Here is a 13,342-nt window from a genome sequence, read left to right as displayed (position 1 = left end):
ACTGTCGAACTGCAAGCGAAGACAAGCATTTAATACTGAAGGAACACACCTTAACTATATCGTCTCGTTCCCCTACGCCGCTTATGAAGTCAACGGTGAATCATGGCGGCTGCACGGAGCCATGACTTCTCCCTTCTGTTATCTCTGGTGTGTGTCACAACAGGGGGACGTCCATGTGCTCTATGTCCCCCGAACCACATGCACTCATGGCAAAGTGTGATGCTGCCGAGCGCTTCAAATGTGCACCCACAGCTGAGATCTCAACAAAAGAGACTCCGTTGTGGAGGCGCTCCATTGGGCTGATGGGTCAAACAATGGGGCTCTGTTCCAAATGTGTTGTTTGTCACATCGCCTCCCTTTAACTCATCAGTGCTGCTGTTGTTGTTTCACATAACTTCAACTTTCTCCCACATCTTATGCAACTGGGTGTGCAGTTTTACTCAGCTGTACTGTATGCTAGCTATTTGTGGGCCGTAGGGACGTCTCCGTCCGCCAAAATCCAAGCCTACCTTTGTGACAAAGTGGATGTGACATAACGAAGGAAGCAAGAGAGCATGGAGCAGCTATTCGGCATTCTGATTCTTAACATTTCATTCTAGAAATCCCATTAGAAACTCTCACCGTGCACCTTGGGTGGCCCCGTGCTTTTTATCTTCACCCCGTCTTCTTTCCTGCTTCTAGAAACAACAAGTGACATGACAAGTGTGGTTTGATGATAGTAATTAGGCCTAGCGACAGGCTCTGTTTCAAGAGAAGTGAGCTCTGTGTTGCAGAAAGCCACAGATGATTGAGATCAGCGCGCGCGCGCTCACACACACACACACACACACACACACACACACACACAGAGTAAATAAATGATTTTTAGCAGCAGCAACCTGTCTCCTAACAATATGCATAACAAGCTGTGGACTCCACAATAACTTGCGCAGTATTGTGTGAATAATCGTCTTTATGGCGACTCCATTATAACTTTACGGCTTGTTTGAGTGTCTGTATGGTCCTGATGGAACTCGTGACGGCTATGTGAGGACAGAGCGCACGAGTCTCCATCAGTCCCGATGCGTTTGCAGGCGACTCACAACACTGTCGCTGTGCTTTGCGCTTTGAAACCAGGTGGAAAACAACCTCCACCAATCTGAGCCTTTCACTCAAACTTTCAGTCCCCAAGAAAGGAGAAGTCAGTAGCGCACATGTGTGATCAAATAAAGACTGTGAATTTTGTGTCTTCCAACCGCTGCTCCACAGAAGACGAAGCTGAATCGGTAGAAAAGCCCACTTCCTCGTTTTGGTGCGAGATAAGTGTGGGTTATATAGCGCTCTAAAAATAGCACTGATGTGGCCCAATGGGAGCCGGAGACGCTTCGAAGCCGCACACCAATCACAACAGACAGGATGAGTCGGCTCCGGCTCACCATTGGCCGGAAGTGCTCTGGTAGGAGGGTGATGGCTTCGCGCGAGCCCATTGGTGGACGTAGCGAAACGCAACGTAATCACATGGGGGTGGGTTTGTCTGTAATTTTGAATCGGGGGGGAAGTTTACAGTTCGCTGACGGACTTTTGGAGAGTTCACTGTTGTGCGCTCTCGGTGCGTCACATGCTCAAACCCTCCACTGGAAGCGCACGACTCTCGGCTATACTACATGCAAATACAGCCAAGACTCCAGCTTCAAGACTCCACAAGGCTTCGCTTTCCCCACAAGCTTGAAATCGCTTCCACGTCTGAGGAGTGAAATGGATGTCATCCCTATGTGCAGCATCTTCCAGGAGCTCCAAATTGTGCACGACACGGGCTACTTTTCGGCTTTGCCGTCTCTGGAGGAGTACTGGCAGCAGGTAAGGACCCGGATCCCCTCCGTCTAAACGAGCAGCTTTGACAGATCCGCTGGGGCTCAGCGTGCGTTTTTCACAGGCAGCGGGGAAGGTGCGCAGTTTAAGGGGGAACTTGCTTTCCACTGACAGCTCCGCTGTGGACGTGCAGATGTCAAAGTTGTTTACGAAATGCCGCGTCTGGTTCAGTGCAGCAGCTAGTGACAATTGGCCCGTTAAAAGTCGGCTTGCAAAGCGCGTGTAGGGAAGTGATGCAAGTTCCCTGGATGACCGATGTCTGTAACATTCCTGTAATCTTTCCATATCCTCCAGCAAATGTGCTTGTGCTACCAAATTGCGACTCGGTGTGTAAAACGTGTCTATTCTGACATTCGGTTCTAAAGAACGTAGTATTCTTGTAGTGTTCCAACGCGGACAGCTCTTTAACTGCGTTGTTGAATGGCAGAACATGCTGATAGGGGTTTTTCGCCTTTGGTTCCCCGCTGGTAATATTTTGGCAGATATTTTCGGCTCATGCCTGCAGGTTGTAAAAGCAAATTATGACTTAAAATAAATAAATAAAGAAAGAAAGAAAGAAAAAATAAAAAAAACCCATGTTGCAGTTTTGGCAGACTGAATGGCGTGCCGTGCGTCTTTGCGCGTACCTCCTCCTCCTACCTCCCGTCCTCTTTTTTTCTCTCTGCCTGTCTTGCTCGCTCTTGTGCTGTCACACACACACACACACACACGCGAGAGTGACAGACTGACAGAAAGACCGATTTCCATTTCATTTTGGCTCGACCAAGCGTTCCCCGCATGTCCTGAGCAGTGAAGTTTTGTTTTTTTTTTTTTTGTTTTTTTTTACTGCAAACGAGGGGAGGGCGAGCGGCGCTTCTTGTTCGGCTTGGAAATGAAATGAATTGGCAACATGCTCCTGTCTCCCATCTCTCCGTGTATCAGATCTCCTCGGGCTTGGGGCCAAGTCGCCCTCTCAGGCATTTAAAGCTCGCCTGGGATTTAGCCAGCACTGCTGACGAGAAACATTTGCCTTTAAATGTCTCCTCTCTCTCTCTCACTCCCAAACTACTACGACGTCCCCACAATATTCCTGTTTTAGACCTAAAGTGTGGGTCACAGTGTATTTATGACATGACTCCTTAAAATGGACATGATAATCCATTATGATACTGCTGTAGAAGTAAGAATAGTTCAGGATCAAACATGATGGATGCTCTGTGTTGTGTGTCCCCTCGAGCTGGTGGGGGGGGGGGGGATTTTCCTTCACGATGGTGAAACTGTACAGTGACGGCAGTTAAAGAAAAGTTAGAAAAAGTCCAAACCATAGAATTAAGACTGTGTAATTTCACAGGCCCTTGAATCTGACCTGTGCTCGGCGAGTACAGCGGGTTGAGGAAGTGCTCTCTCACTTCCGTTTCAAAGAGAAAAAAAAAAAAAAAAAAGCCCACAATCCACAGCAGCTCTTGCAGTATTCATGCCGGGCTTTTTATGGACCCCCATGAACCAGACCTCCCTCCTCTCGGTCCCTCGTGTTCTATGTTATTTCTAGTGATGCCTCGGAATGCATTATTAAATCCACATTATGTTGAATAATTGAATGATTTAAAAGATCTACAAGCGCTTCCCTAATCCAGTGGGAGGCTCTGTAGCATATGTAAATTTCATGACCAACTCTGACACACACACACACGCGCGCGCGCGCACACACACCCAAAGCAAATGTGCATGTATCCTGGCTAAGAGCGTGAGTTTGTGCATGCAGTCAGAGGGAACTATGGTGCTCGGAAGCTTCCCTGATATGGCCTCAGAGGACCCCCTCACGACTTACTTGACTATGTTATGCATAAGACATTGTGTGGTGCCTTGTTCCTGCAGGCAGGAAGGAAGCAGGGCCAGTCGCGTCACTGTGTCACAGCAGTTCCCTGTCCTGCTGCTGCTTCTGCTGCAGTTTGCAGAACAACACCGGAGTTTGTTTCACATTAAAAGCCCAGCCATTTTCAGTGTCCAGGGGACTTTCCAGTTGAAGAGAAGCTATTTGTTACAGGCCCCAGGCTGTGTGCACTCATGAACTCACTGCTATCTCGTCTTCCCTCCACACAGACATGCCTGGAGCTGGAGAGGTACCTCCAGAGTGAGCCCTATGTCTCGGCCACGGACCTCAAATTTGAGAGCCAAGAGGACCTGTGGAGCAAGCTGATGCTTGCCTGCGGGGACAAGTCGAACGAGTCAGACCCAAAGATTCCCCACATCAAGGAGGAGGACGACAATCAGGACAGCCAGCAACTTGACGCCGGAGGCTTCAACTCCGACGCCAGCAGCGAGGCCTCGGACAGCTCCGAGGAGCTCTCCCCTACTCTCGACTTCCCCTCCAGCTCTCTGACTGACATTCTAGGAGATGGCGGAGAAGAACTGAGCTCCACCATCATCAGCACACCGCCGTCCTCACCCGAGCTGGTCAAGGACGGCTCTGTGTCCCAGGTGTGGAGTGGCATACAGAGCGCGGTGCACTCGCCTGGGAAAATAAGGACTGGGGGCACGGAGCGGAACCCGGAGAGGTCGGGGCTGACCAGCGGGGAGGCGTCACCAGACGGGAGGAGGCGAGTGCACAGGTGTCAGTTCAATGGATGCAGGAAGGTGTACACCAAGAGCTCGCACCTCAAAGCACACCAGCGCACGCACACAGGTAAAGACGAGTGCTGCTCACATGCTTTTATCGCTTCTATGTAAATGGTTACATCATGGCGGCGGAATAGTGGCCTTACCCTGTGGTTAAACCCTGTGGTTTTTGCAACATTAAACTCAATAAAATCATCTGAAGAGTGAAAACCTCCTTAAAGTGCGAGTTAAATGACCTTAGATGAAATCACTCCTACATACTTTGAATAGCTGGTCAGGAGGAACGTCCTCGACTGTGACCTAATTCACACAGCGAAACGTGACTTCATGCAGGGACACGAAAGACAGAGGGAGGGGGGAGGTTGTTCTTTGGTGGCCGAGTAGCACCCAGAGGATGTGGATCCTAAAAACAAGTCAATAGTTCTCAGATTTCACCATGGGAAGAGATTCAGAAATTCAGTCACATGAAAAAAAAATGATAATAATCTGGGAACATGACATTTTCATTGTTTGGTTTGAGCTCCACATGTGAGCAGTTTCCCCTGTCACCTTTGACCTCTGCCAGGCTGTTTACAGCTGTGCCGCCCATTAGCAGGGGAAGTCACATTCCTAGCATTCTTCATTGACCATGTTCGCCACAGACTTAATGGCCCATTAGGACCAGTCCTAAGTTTTTTTTCTCCCTGCAGCTCACTCCTATTACATAAGTCGTGTACTCGAGCAGCTCCTTAAAGCTGCATACCACAGCTCTGGAGACCTCAAGTCACATGCTCGTTTTTCTGTTTAGCACCTGCTGAGGAGCCTATTTTCTCTGAAGTCGGCTCGCGGGTTGCAATCAACTGTAAATGTTTGCAAAGTTACATTATTTTAAATGCATTGACTTTTATGTTGAATGGCTAAAGACGATAGAAGCGGGACACAAATGATTCATAAACTAAAGGATGAACTTCTCACGTTAATTTGTTGGGCCTCTGAATGTTAATCTTGTGATTCCCGGTTGCTTTTCCAGGTGAGAAGCCCTACAGGTGTTCGTGGGAGGGCTGTGAGTGGCGCTTTGCACGTAGTGACGAACTCACCAGACACTTCAGAAAGCACACTGGAGCAAAGCCATTCAAATGCAGTCACTGCGACAGGTAAATGCTCGCGATGATTTTCTACCCGTTTCATCTTCGAGTACAAACAAATAAGGAAATTGTCCACATGATAAGCAGCTGTGGAGGTCAATGGGTGCAAAGACTTTTTGCTCACTTTTGTCCCATTTATGGCAAAAATGATGTCTCTTGAAACAAAGTTCAGAACTGTTGTTTGATTTAATGCTTCTAAACATTTCCAGAAGACCAGTGAAGCTGTAAATCTCTTTTCTTCCACCTTTGGTGCAAAGCGCTGGGTCACTAACAAAGACCGTGGCGCTAGTTTGTGCAAATGACATATTTAAAAAGGACACGTCAGATGGAGGGACGACTGAGGGCTAAGAACGCACTGATGGAATAGGATTGAGGTCGAGGGCTTGGCTGAAAAGACGGTTGAGGACAAAGGCATGAGAAAAGTTTGGATTAGGGATTGTCAGAAGTCAGTAGGATTCCGAATGAGATGGCGTTGTAGCTTCGTCATCTCCCATCGCTCAAGTCGACCTTGTAGCTGGACAAGTCATAAGGCCGTATGACAGTCATGCTAGCTCCTGATATGCAGGTGGCTCATTCATCCAGCTGTTGGCTTTTGTAGTTTTAAAAATTGGAAAACATACTAGGAAATGGATCATTCAGGTGTCATTTTAATTTCTCCTTCTATGAGCACGATGCACTAACTATCCTGGAATGATTCATGCATATTCCCAAATAGGAAAAATGTTGTGTGGTTTTTTTTAAACTTGTAATGACTTTGTTTTTACTGTAGTACAAAGTAGTTTCCTGTGGAGTCTGGATGCTGAATCTTTGCTCTTTCCTTCGGTTTCAGGTGTTTCTCCCGTTCCGATCACCTGGCGCTGCACATGAAGAGGCACATCTAAGGTGGCCTCTGTGTCAAGAGCTCTGAGGGATGATTCTGGTTGATTGTCCTGACCTGTGGGGGAACAGCGAGGCCGGTGTGTCCTGGGAGCGTTAAGAGGAGCACCGCCGTGTTCCAGGCAGTGGGAAAACATGAAGCAACGCAGGCTATTATTTGCACCATACTTAGTGCCTCCAACACCTCGCTGTGGGGATTGCTCTTGGAAGGCTTTGACGGGGGGAGGAGGAGGAGGAGGAGGAGGAGGAGGGAGCGATTCGAGAAAATTTGAAGAACGGGAACAATCTCGCCTGGAGAAGATGGGAAGAGACTCTTCTGTATGGTGTACAACGCTTTTTTCCGGGAGGACTACGGCAACTCCTGCCGGTCGCCGTTCCTCCGATGATAGTGTGTTTGCCTGTGCGCATGGGGACTGTGAGTGCCTGCGACTGGATGCCTGTGCTGGCTTTATGGAGCGGATGGAGCTTGCATTGTGGAACTGCGAGTGAATGACATGGACGGGGTGATGTTCTGAGAGCGAGGTGATTTTTTTTCTTTTTTTTTCTTTTTTGTTTCCCGTGTGTGTGTTGGGGGGTTAGTGGTTGTCTCACTGAGAATGAATGCAAGCAAAAAAAAAACAAAAAACAACAACAACAACAAAAAAAAAGGTTCTGTCTGTGCCGTCTGAGTCTGTTGGCTATGGAGAGGAGCAGGGGATTGTTTGGCGGAGCTGATTTACAAGAGAGCGCCCCCTTTGCGCCTGGAGGCGGAACTACAGCTCCCTATTAGGACCGGGAGCTTGTTTTGTTTAGTGCAGCTATTAAATGTGCAATGTATTACGTAGCCTGTCTCCAAACATACACGCTATAAAGCTCATTTTGTTGTCCATTGTGTAAACTCTATATCTTAAAAGGGAAAAAAAAAAAAAAAACCTGTTGTACACAGACATTTATTGACATTATAACAGAAGTTGCATGGAATCTGGGGATGTGTTTCGCACCTGTTTGCTTATAGGACAACAAAATTCCATTCGAGAGCAGCTACTTTCATGTTACTCTAAATCATAGTATTGTATAAAACACATAAGGCAGTCATTTCATTTCCTTTTTGTTTTCTTTTTTTGATTGTTGCTTTTTAAAGTTGGGGATACCACTATTGTTGAAAACTGTCTCGATTGTGGGATTTTTTTTTTTCTCTTGTGTTCTATCTGTAAATGCACTGTTGACCTTACTGATGCCTTATGTAAGTGGCCTTGTCCTGTTATATAGATCTCTCTCTCTCTCTCTGTCTCTCACCCTCTCTCAGTCTCTCTCTCTCTGTCTCTCTCTCTGTGTCTTTCTGTCTCTTTATCTCTCTCTCTAACACACATGCCAAACAGGGGTTGCGAGTGCAGTAGTGCGTTATTGAATAGCTTTATTAAGGCTCAAATACATATTGTCGCACTTTTGCCCTTTTGTCTTGCGACAGACTCCTAAACTCCTGAAGAATAATAATAATAATAATAATAAATAATCAGCTTCACGATAACTGCCATTTTTACATTTTGTGCATTCTTTGTTGAATATATCAAAACGATATCAGAAAACTCTTCAAAAGGATGCAGGTCTGGGAAAGAATCGTGTTGCACTTGGAAAAGCAGTTCAGCTTTGTGATGGTTTACTACTATGTAGTATAAGGTTGAACTTGGCGTGGACTGTAACTTCCTTTCATAGGTACAGAGTCTTGGAAACGTGTTCTCATAAAGTGTGGCATGCTCAGCCACCTAGTTTTTGGAAAATTAGGAAAATTTAGACAACTTTTACATTTGGGTCTGTTTCTATCAGCTGATGTGGAGAAAGCATCCAGTCGTTAAATGAAGACTGGATAAAGTCTGTCCTTTCAGAATAATGACAGCGTTCTTAGTCACCAGTCGGTTTTTGTTGTAGGTTTCATGAAGTCTCGCCCTCACCGTGAGTCAGTTACTTTACTCAGTCCTGGCTTAAGCAGCTTGTGATCTGATTAAACAGTACCAAAACCGGTTTAACCAGTTCGGCTGAGCTGTGCTGCAGATCTCTACATTTCTGTTGGTTTCTGCAGGCGAATTGTCTGTCTGTGCCACATTCACTATATACATGTATAACTTCAGGCTGGTCATTTTCTGATCGCTCACAGTGTATGAAATGTCTTATGTTAACTAATCTCCATCACCATTTTTGATTATTATTTTTTTTTGAGCCACAGTGTTTTGTCATTTTCAAACAGCTTGAAGCGCCTGACTGGGTTAAGTGGTCATAAAACTGGATGTCTGTCGCTCAGTCAACATCACCCCTTGTTATAATTCAGCAGTTGAACCAGACCAACATTAAAGGAAAAAATCAGCAGTGCAATGTTTCTTACACTGACAAAATTTCAAAAATGCAAAGATTATGTACATTGTAAACTTAGAAAATTTTGTAAGGAAGCTTCTATTTTGAAAGGGTATGGGACCAAACATAAGTGCAGCGTGTTGTTTCTAAAGACAAACCAATAAAGAAAAGAGGCTGAAGAATTATTGTAAAATAGACAAACTCCATTCTCCCTCATTTGCTTCTGTAACATGTTGGTTTTTGATTGAGGAACTAGAGCAAATGTACATTTTTAAAAAGCATTAATAACACCAATACCTGTGGCCTATCACCTTTAAAGACAAAAAGAAACTTATTTTCAGACAGGAATTGTTCTGGACACTTGACTTGTCACTATTTGGCACCTCGCTTTCTGGTGTCATCTAAGTATTACAATTATTATGAAAAAAAATTTGTTTGTTTTTGTTTTTCATAAGACCTGCGAAGACGCCCCCCCCTCATATCTTTAGCTAGAGAATCTTTATTGGATAAATATGGAGAAAAAAACAAATCTGAGGCTCTATTTTTGTTTGTTTTATGGCATAACAAGATTTTTTCATTTGAAATTGTTTTGTAAAATAGTTTCTGTATGAATGTATTTTTTATTGGAAAATCGATAAAAAAGAATTTATTGGATCTACGTGTGGTTTGTTTTTTGTTTTTTCTCTCACAATACGATAAAACAGGAAGTGTTTCCAGCACTCACCTTCCCCCTAGAGGCTGAAGGTCATAGTGAGCCATAGAACAACACTGCACCAGCAGGAAGTCAGTGACTCCACCTAGGATCATAAGTCTTTAAAAAAAACAAAACAAAACTTGACACATGCCTCAATCAATCAATAAATTTCTTGATTTTTTTTTTTACTGTCTGTGTCTTGGTTCTGCGAAATCATTACCTAAAACAGCAGGAAATAGTTTTAGCAAACATTACTCAACAGCAGAAAATGATGCATTTGTGTGGGACTTTTGTTTCCACGTGCGGTGAGTATTTTTGGCAGCGTGACGGTGTGTGTGTGTGTGTGTGTGTGTGTGTGTGTGTGTGTGTGTGTGTGTGTGTGTGTGAGAGTCAAAATAAACTCCAGTGTTTGTTGACTGGAAGGACAGAAATGTGGGAACACACCAAGGATAAATCCAGTGGAACTAGAAAGAAGACGAAACCAGTTCCAATCCGGAGAAAAGATGAAAACCTCATTTAGTGGAGAGGCTGACGGCCGCTACTTCACCAGTCAACAAGCTACTCAAACAGTGTGAGTCAGGAGATAAAAAGAACTTATTATACCAACGCATTCTGGCACCTGGCCTTTATCAGCGCAGTGCACAGGATGTGTGGACAAAGTGCTTTTATATGCTTATAAGAGCAGGGTGGGACATAAGTGGAGAACTATAAAAGCAATGATGAAAGGAAAAGATTATGAAATTAAAAACATCAAGAATTGTGTCAATATTGGCCAAGTTCTCTACCATTAAAAGACGCCTTCATTGACATGTAAATGAGTGCCATTAAACGTCCCTCTGACTTCTCTACATCCAAATATATCTCTCTGCTTCCAGCTGGAAAATGCCTCCAGATGACATCACTTGGAGGAACATACAGTTCCGATTAAATTGTCACTCACACTGCTTTTTCAGAGCTGCTCCAGATGACATCATCTGAACTCCTAATAATGAAAAACCTCATTGGTTAGTAAGAGTAAAAAAAAAAAAAAACACCCCCAGTCAGCAGATTGAAGTAGAGTAGAGAACAAAAGGATGATTGTCCACAGAAAAGAGATTCGTATTATAATTCCTATCTGATATTTTAAATAACTTGGCTGTTTGTGTCAATACAAGCTCTGACAGAAAGTAAAACTATGGATTTATCACTTGAAAACCATCATCTCATAATCCTATTGTCTCCGCAGGAGCAGCTGCAGTACTTAAAGGACGTAAAACTCCTCCAAAAACGCGGCTCGTCTGTGTTTTCCCGCACACATTCACGATCGCAGTTGTGACGCGAAACGACACTGTGAGGCGTTCGGATGAAAGTGCGTCGTAAGGACATTCAGTGCCTCCTGCTCGGGCTCCAAGCCCAGAGTGCAAGAGTTTTCATCCTTAGTCTCCTACAAATGTATGCAAATGAAGTTGGGCCACAAACAAATGGCAGATAAGAGCTCTGCACACTACACATACAAATAGCCTCTTCATCTCCAATTGCAAGCTACGTGCCCCACAGCCCTGAAATAATTGAAACGCTCTCAAGAGTTATGTATTTATTGGTATTTCTGTTCAAATTCCTTTTCATATTAAGTAAATAAAGCTTTTTTCGACTGTGAAAAGGGAGAAATAAGATTAAATTAAGAACACTGACATGCTTTCTGATAGCAGTCCTTCACAGGATCTCACATAAGTTGGACAGTTATAGATCACTGCAGTCATTTGAACAGCAATCCAAGTTCTCTTGATTTACATTATAGGCATTAACAGCTTTTGTAACAAAAAGAGTCTAGAGTCTAATTGTTAGCGGGTTTGTGCTCTTGATTGCAGGCTCTTCGGCCAAAATCAACAGTCCCATTCCTAGAAAAGCTGCCCGTACACGAGTACACAAGCTCTGCAGATGCAAAAAGTGACCCGGTGAAAAGAAATTCAAATAAAAGCAAATCTGTCAGTGAAAGGACCAACGATTGTGTAATTCCACGGACATTAGTAGGATATCAGACAGTCGACTAGCACAAATCAGGACGGGAGAGGCAAGAATCACAAAGTGTTTCACATGAGCTCATTGACCCGTAGGTGTGGTCGCCCAACCTGTGTGCAGAGCAGCGTATTTACACAGCCTGTTTCCACCCATGGAAGCTTACGCAGAATTAGTGGCTTGTTTAGCCTGTCGCAACTGTGTGGGCTGTGAGAATTCAACAAAAAAACATGCACAATCACAAGTTGCACTACAAGGCCTGAGTTTCTGTGACTGTCCTTCCAGGAAATAACCTAACTGCTTACGAAAAAAAGGTGCTACTGAGATGCTATTTCAATGTAAAAAGCTGAGCCTGCACATGTACGAACGCTTGCATAAATGCACCGTCAGCTCTCTGCTGCTCTATCTGCTGTCCGTGCAGGCGGTGACGACATCTGGGCGCCTCCGTGAGCTCCTGCAGAACACCATGTGTTCTTGGATTGGGCGTGACAACCCCAACGCCGTGACTCATGTTTCCACTTAGGCATTTGTTACAACAGGGCTGTTGTAATGGGGAGTTGTGTTAGGATGTGCATGTGCAGGTGTGCAACAGTGTGCATGCACTGGCCAAATATGCAAAGCCTTTCAGGCATCTGACGCAACCCTTTGTTGCTCTCTGCACACAAAACGAGTCATTGGAACTTTACAAATGCCTTCATTGAAGAGATCCACCTGTAAATTGTGATGGCAATATAAACCCTCGTCCCATTGACACGTACAGCCCATGAAGATATGCGATAGGGAAATATTCCCTGGAGTGGTGCAGCACACGATTGAATACCAATCTGATGGTGAAGAGCCGGCGAGATGTGTGATAAAAGGGTCTGAAAGAGAGAGAGAGAGAGAGCGGCAAGGACACTTGTGGAGCAGGATCCAGCAGCTGCAAGTTTCATGTACTGTAGCGTGGGGACTTCAACACCAGCCCCCCGCCCCCCCCCACTCAGAGCGATACCCAGCGGGAGCTTTAGCAAACCTGCTTTGTTTCTTATCTTATCTTCTTCTGGTCCGTAAACAACCTCCAAGTGTAGTTGGTGTGTGTAATCTACAGCCATAGTTATGTTGTATTGTCGTAATTGTGAGGGGAACAATGAAGGAAGTCAGGTGATCAGGCAACAAAGTGTGTAGAGAGGATGTGGATGGGTCGGCACTTTAATACGGGGGGTGGGGGTGGGGGTGGGGGAGGGGGAGTGATGTTCATTTCCCATGCTAAAACCTCAACTATGTTTGTCATTGTAGCAATGACAACCAAGACCGTCTGAGCATTAACTCTGCACCATGACAACGATCAAAACATAACCATAACTTTTAACCAGTTATTATTGTAACCATGACGATGAAGTGGCACTACCTGCCACCAGAGAAGTGCCAAGTTAGGTTTGTTGTTAGGTCTTGGACAGCTGTAGAGAATGTAGCCAGTGCGTTTAAATTAATGAGAGAAGTGAAGGGGGACCAGGAGAACCGGATTCTCCCCAGAGTGAGGCTTCGCGCACATGCACACATGTATAGGCCGACACACGCCTCCCCTTCCTCAGAGCTCATGCGTCCTGTCCAGAACAGCTTGATAAACCAGAAGGAAGGTGTAAACGAGTTCAAATCCTGCTGCAAAACTCTCGGAACGAGCTGCCGGTTTTGCAAATTGACTGGAAATTGAGTCCTTTTTTTCTAAGGTGACATCAAGAGGTGCACAAACCCACCAGCCCATCAAAGTGAGACCGTAAATCATGTAAAAAAAAAAATACAAAAAACATCAAGTCACGAGGAGACTTGAATCCCCTGACTTTGATTCAGATCGGGTGAAGCAGTCTGGAGGTGCAGCAGGACCAACAAGACTCCAACCTTCCAACCT

The 13,342-nt window shown here is 45.1% G+C and overlaps 1 protein-coding gene across 1 annotated transcript; it reads left to right on the top strand.

Annotated features, from left to right (window-relative positions):
• The first annotated feature begins 1,431 nt into the window (after positions 1 to 1,431).
• On the top strand, positions 1,432 to 9,422 carry LOC137098306 (Krueppel-like factor 6). Its single transcript, XM_067474426.1, has 4 exons — positions 1,432 to 1,836; positions 3,928 to 4,510; positions 5,453 to 5,576; positions 6,397 to 9,422. Exons 1-4 carry the CDS (start codon positions 1,447 to 1,449, stop codon positions 6,446 to 6,448), a joined length of 1,149 nt encoding a protein of 382 aa, XP_067330527.1. The 5' UTR covers positions 1,432 to 1,446; the 3' UTR covers positions 6,449 to 9,422.
• Positions 9,423 to 13,342: the final 3,920 nt, after the last annotated feature.

Source organism: Channa argus, chromosome 14 (assembly GCF_033026475.1).
Source record: "Channa argus isolate prfri chromosome 14, Channa argus male v1.0, whole genome shotgun sequence".
NCBI classification, from domain to species: Eukaryota; Metazoa; Chordata; class Actinopteri; order Anabantiformes; family Channidae; genus Channa; species Channa argus.
This window is presented reverse-complemented; position numbering and strand designations above follow the sequence as displayed.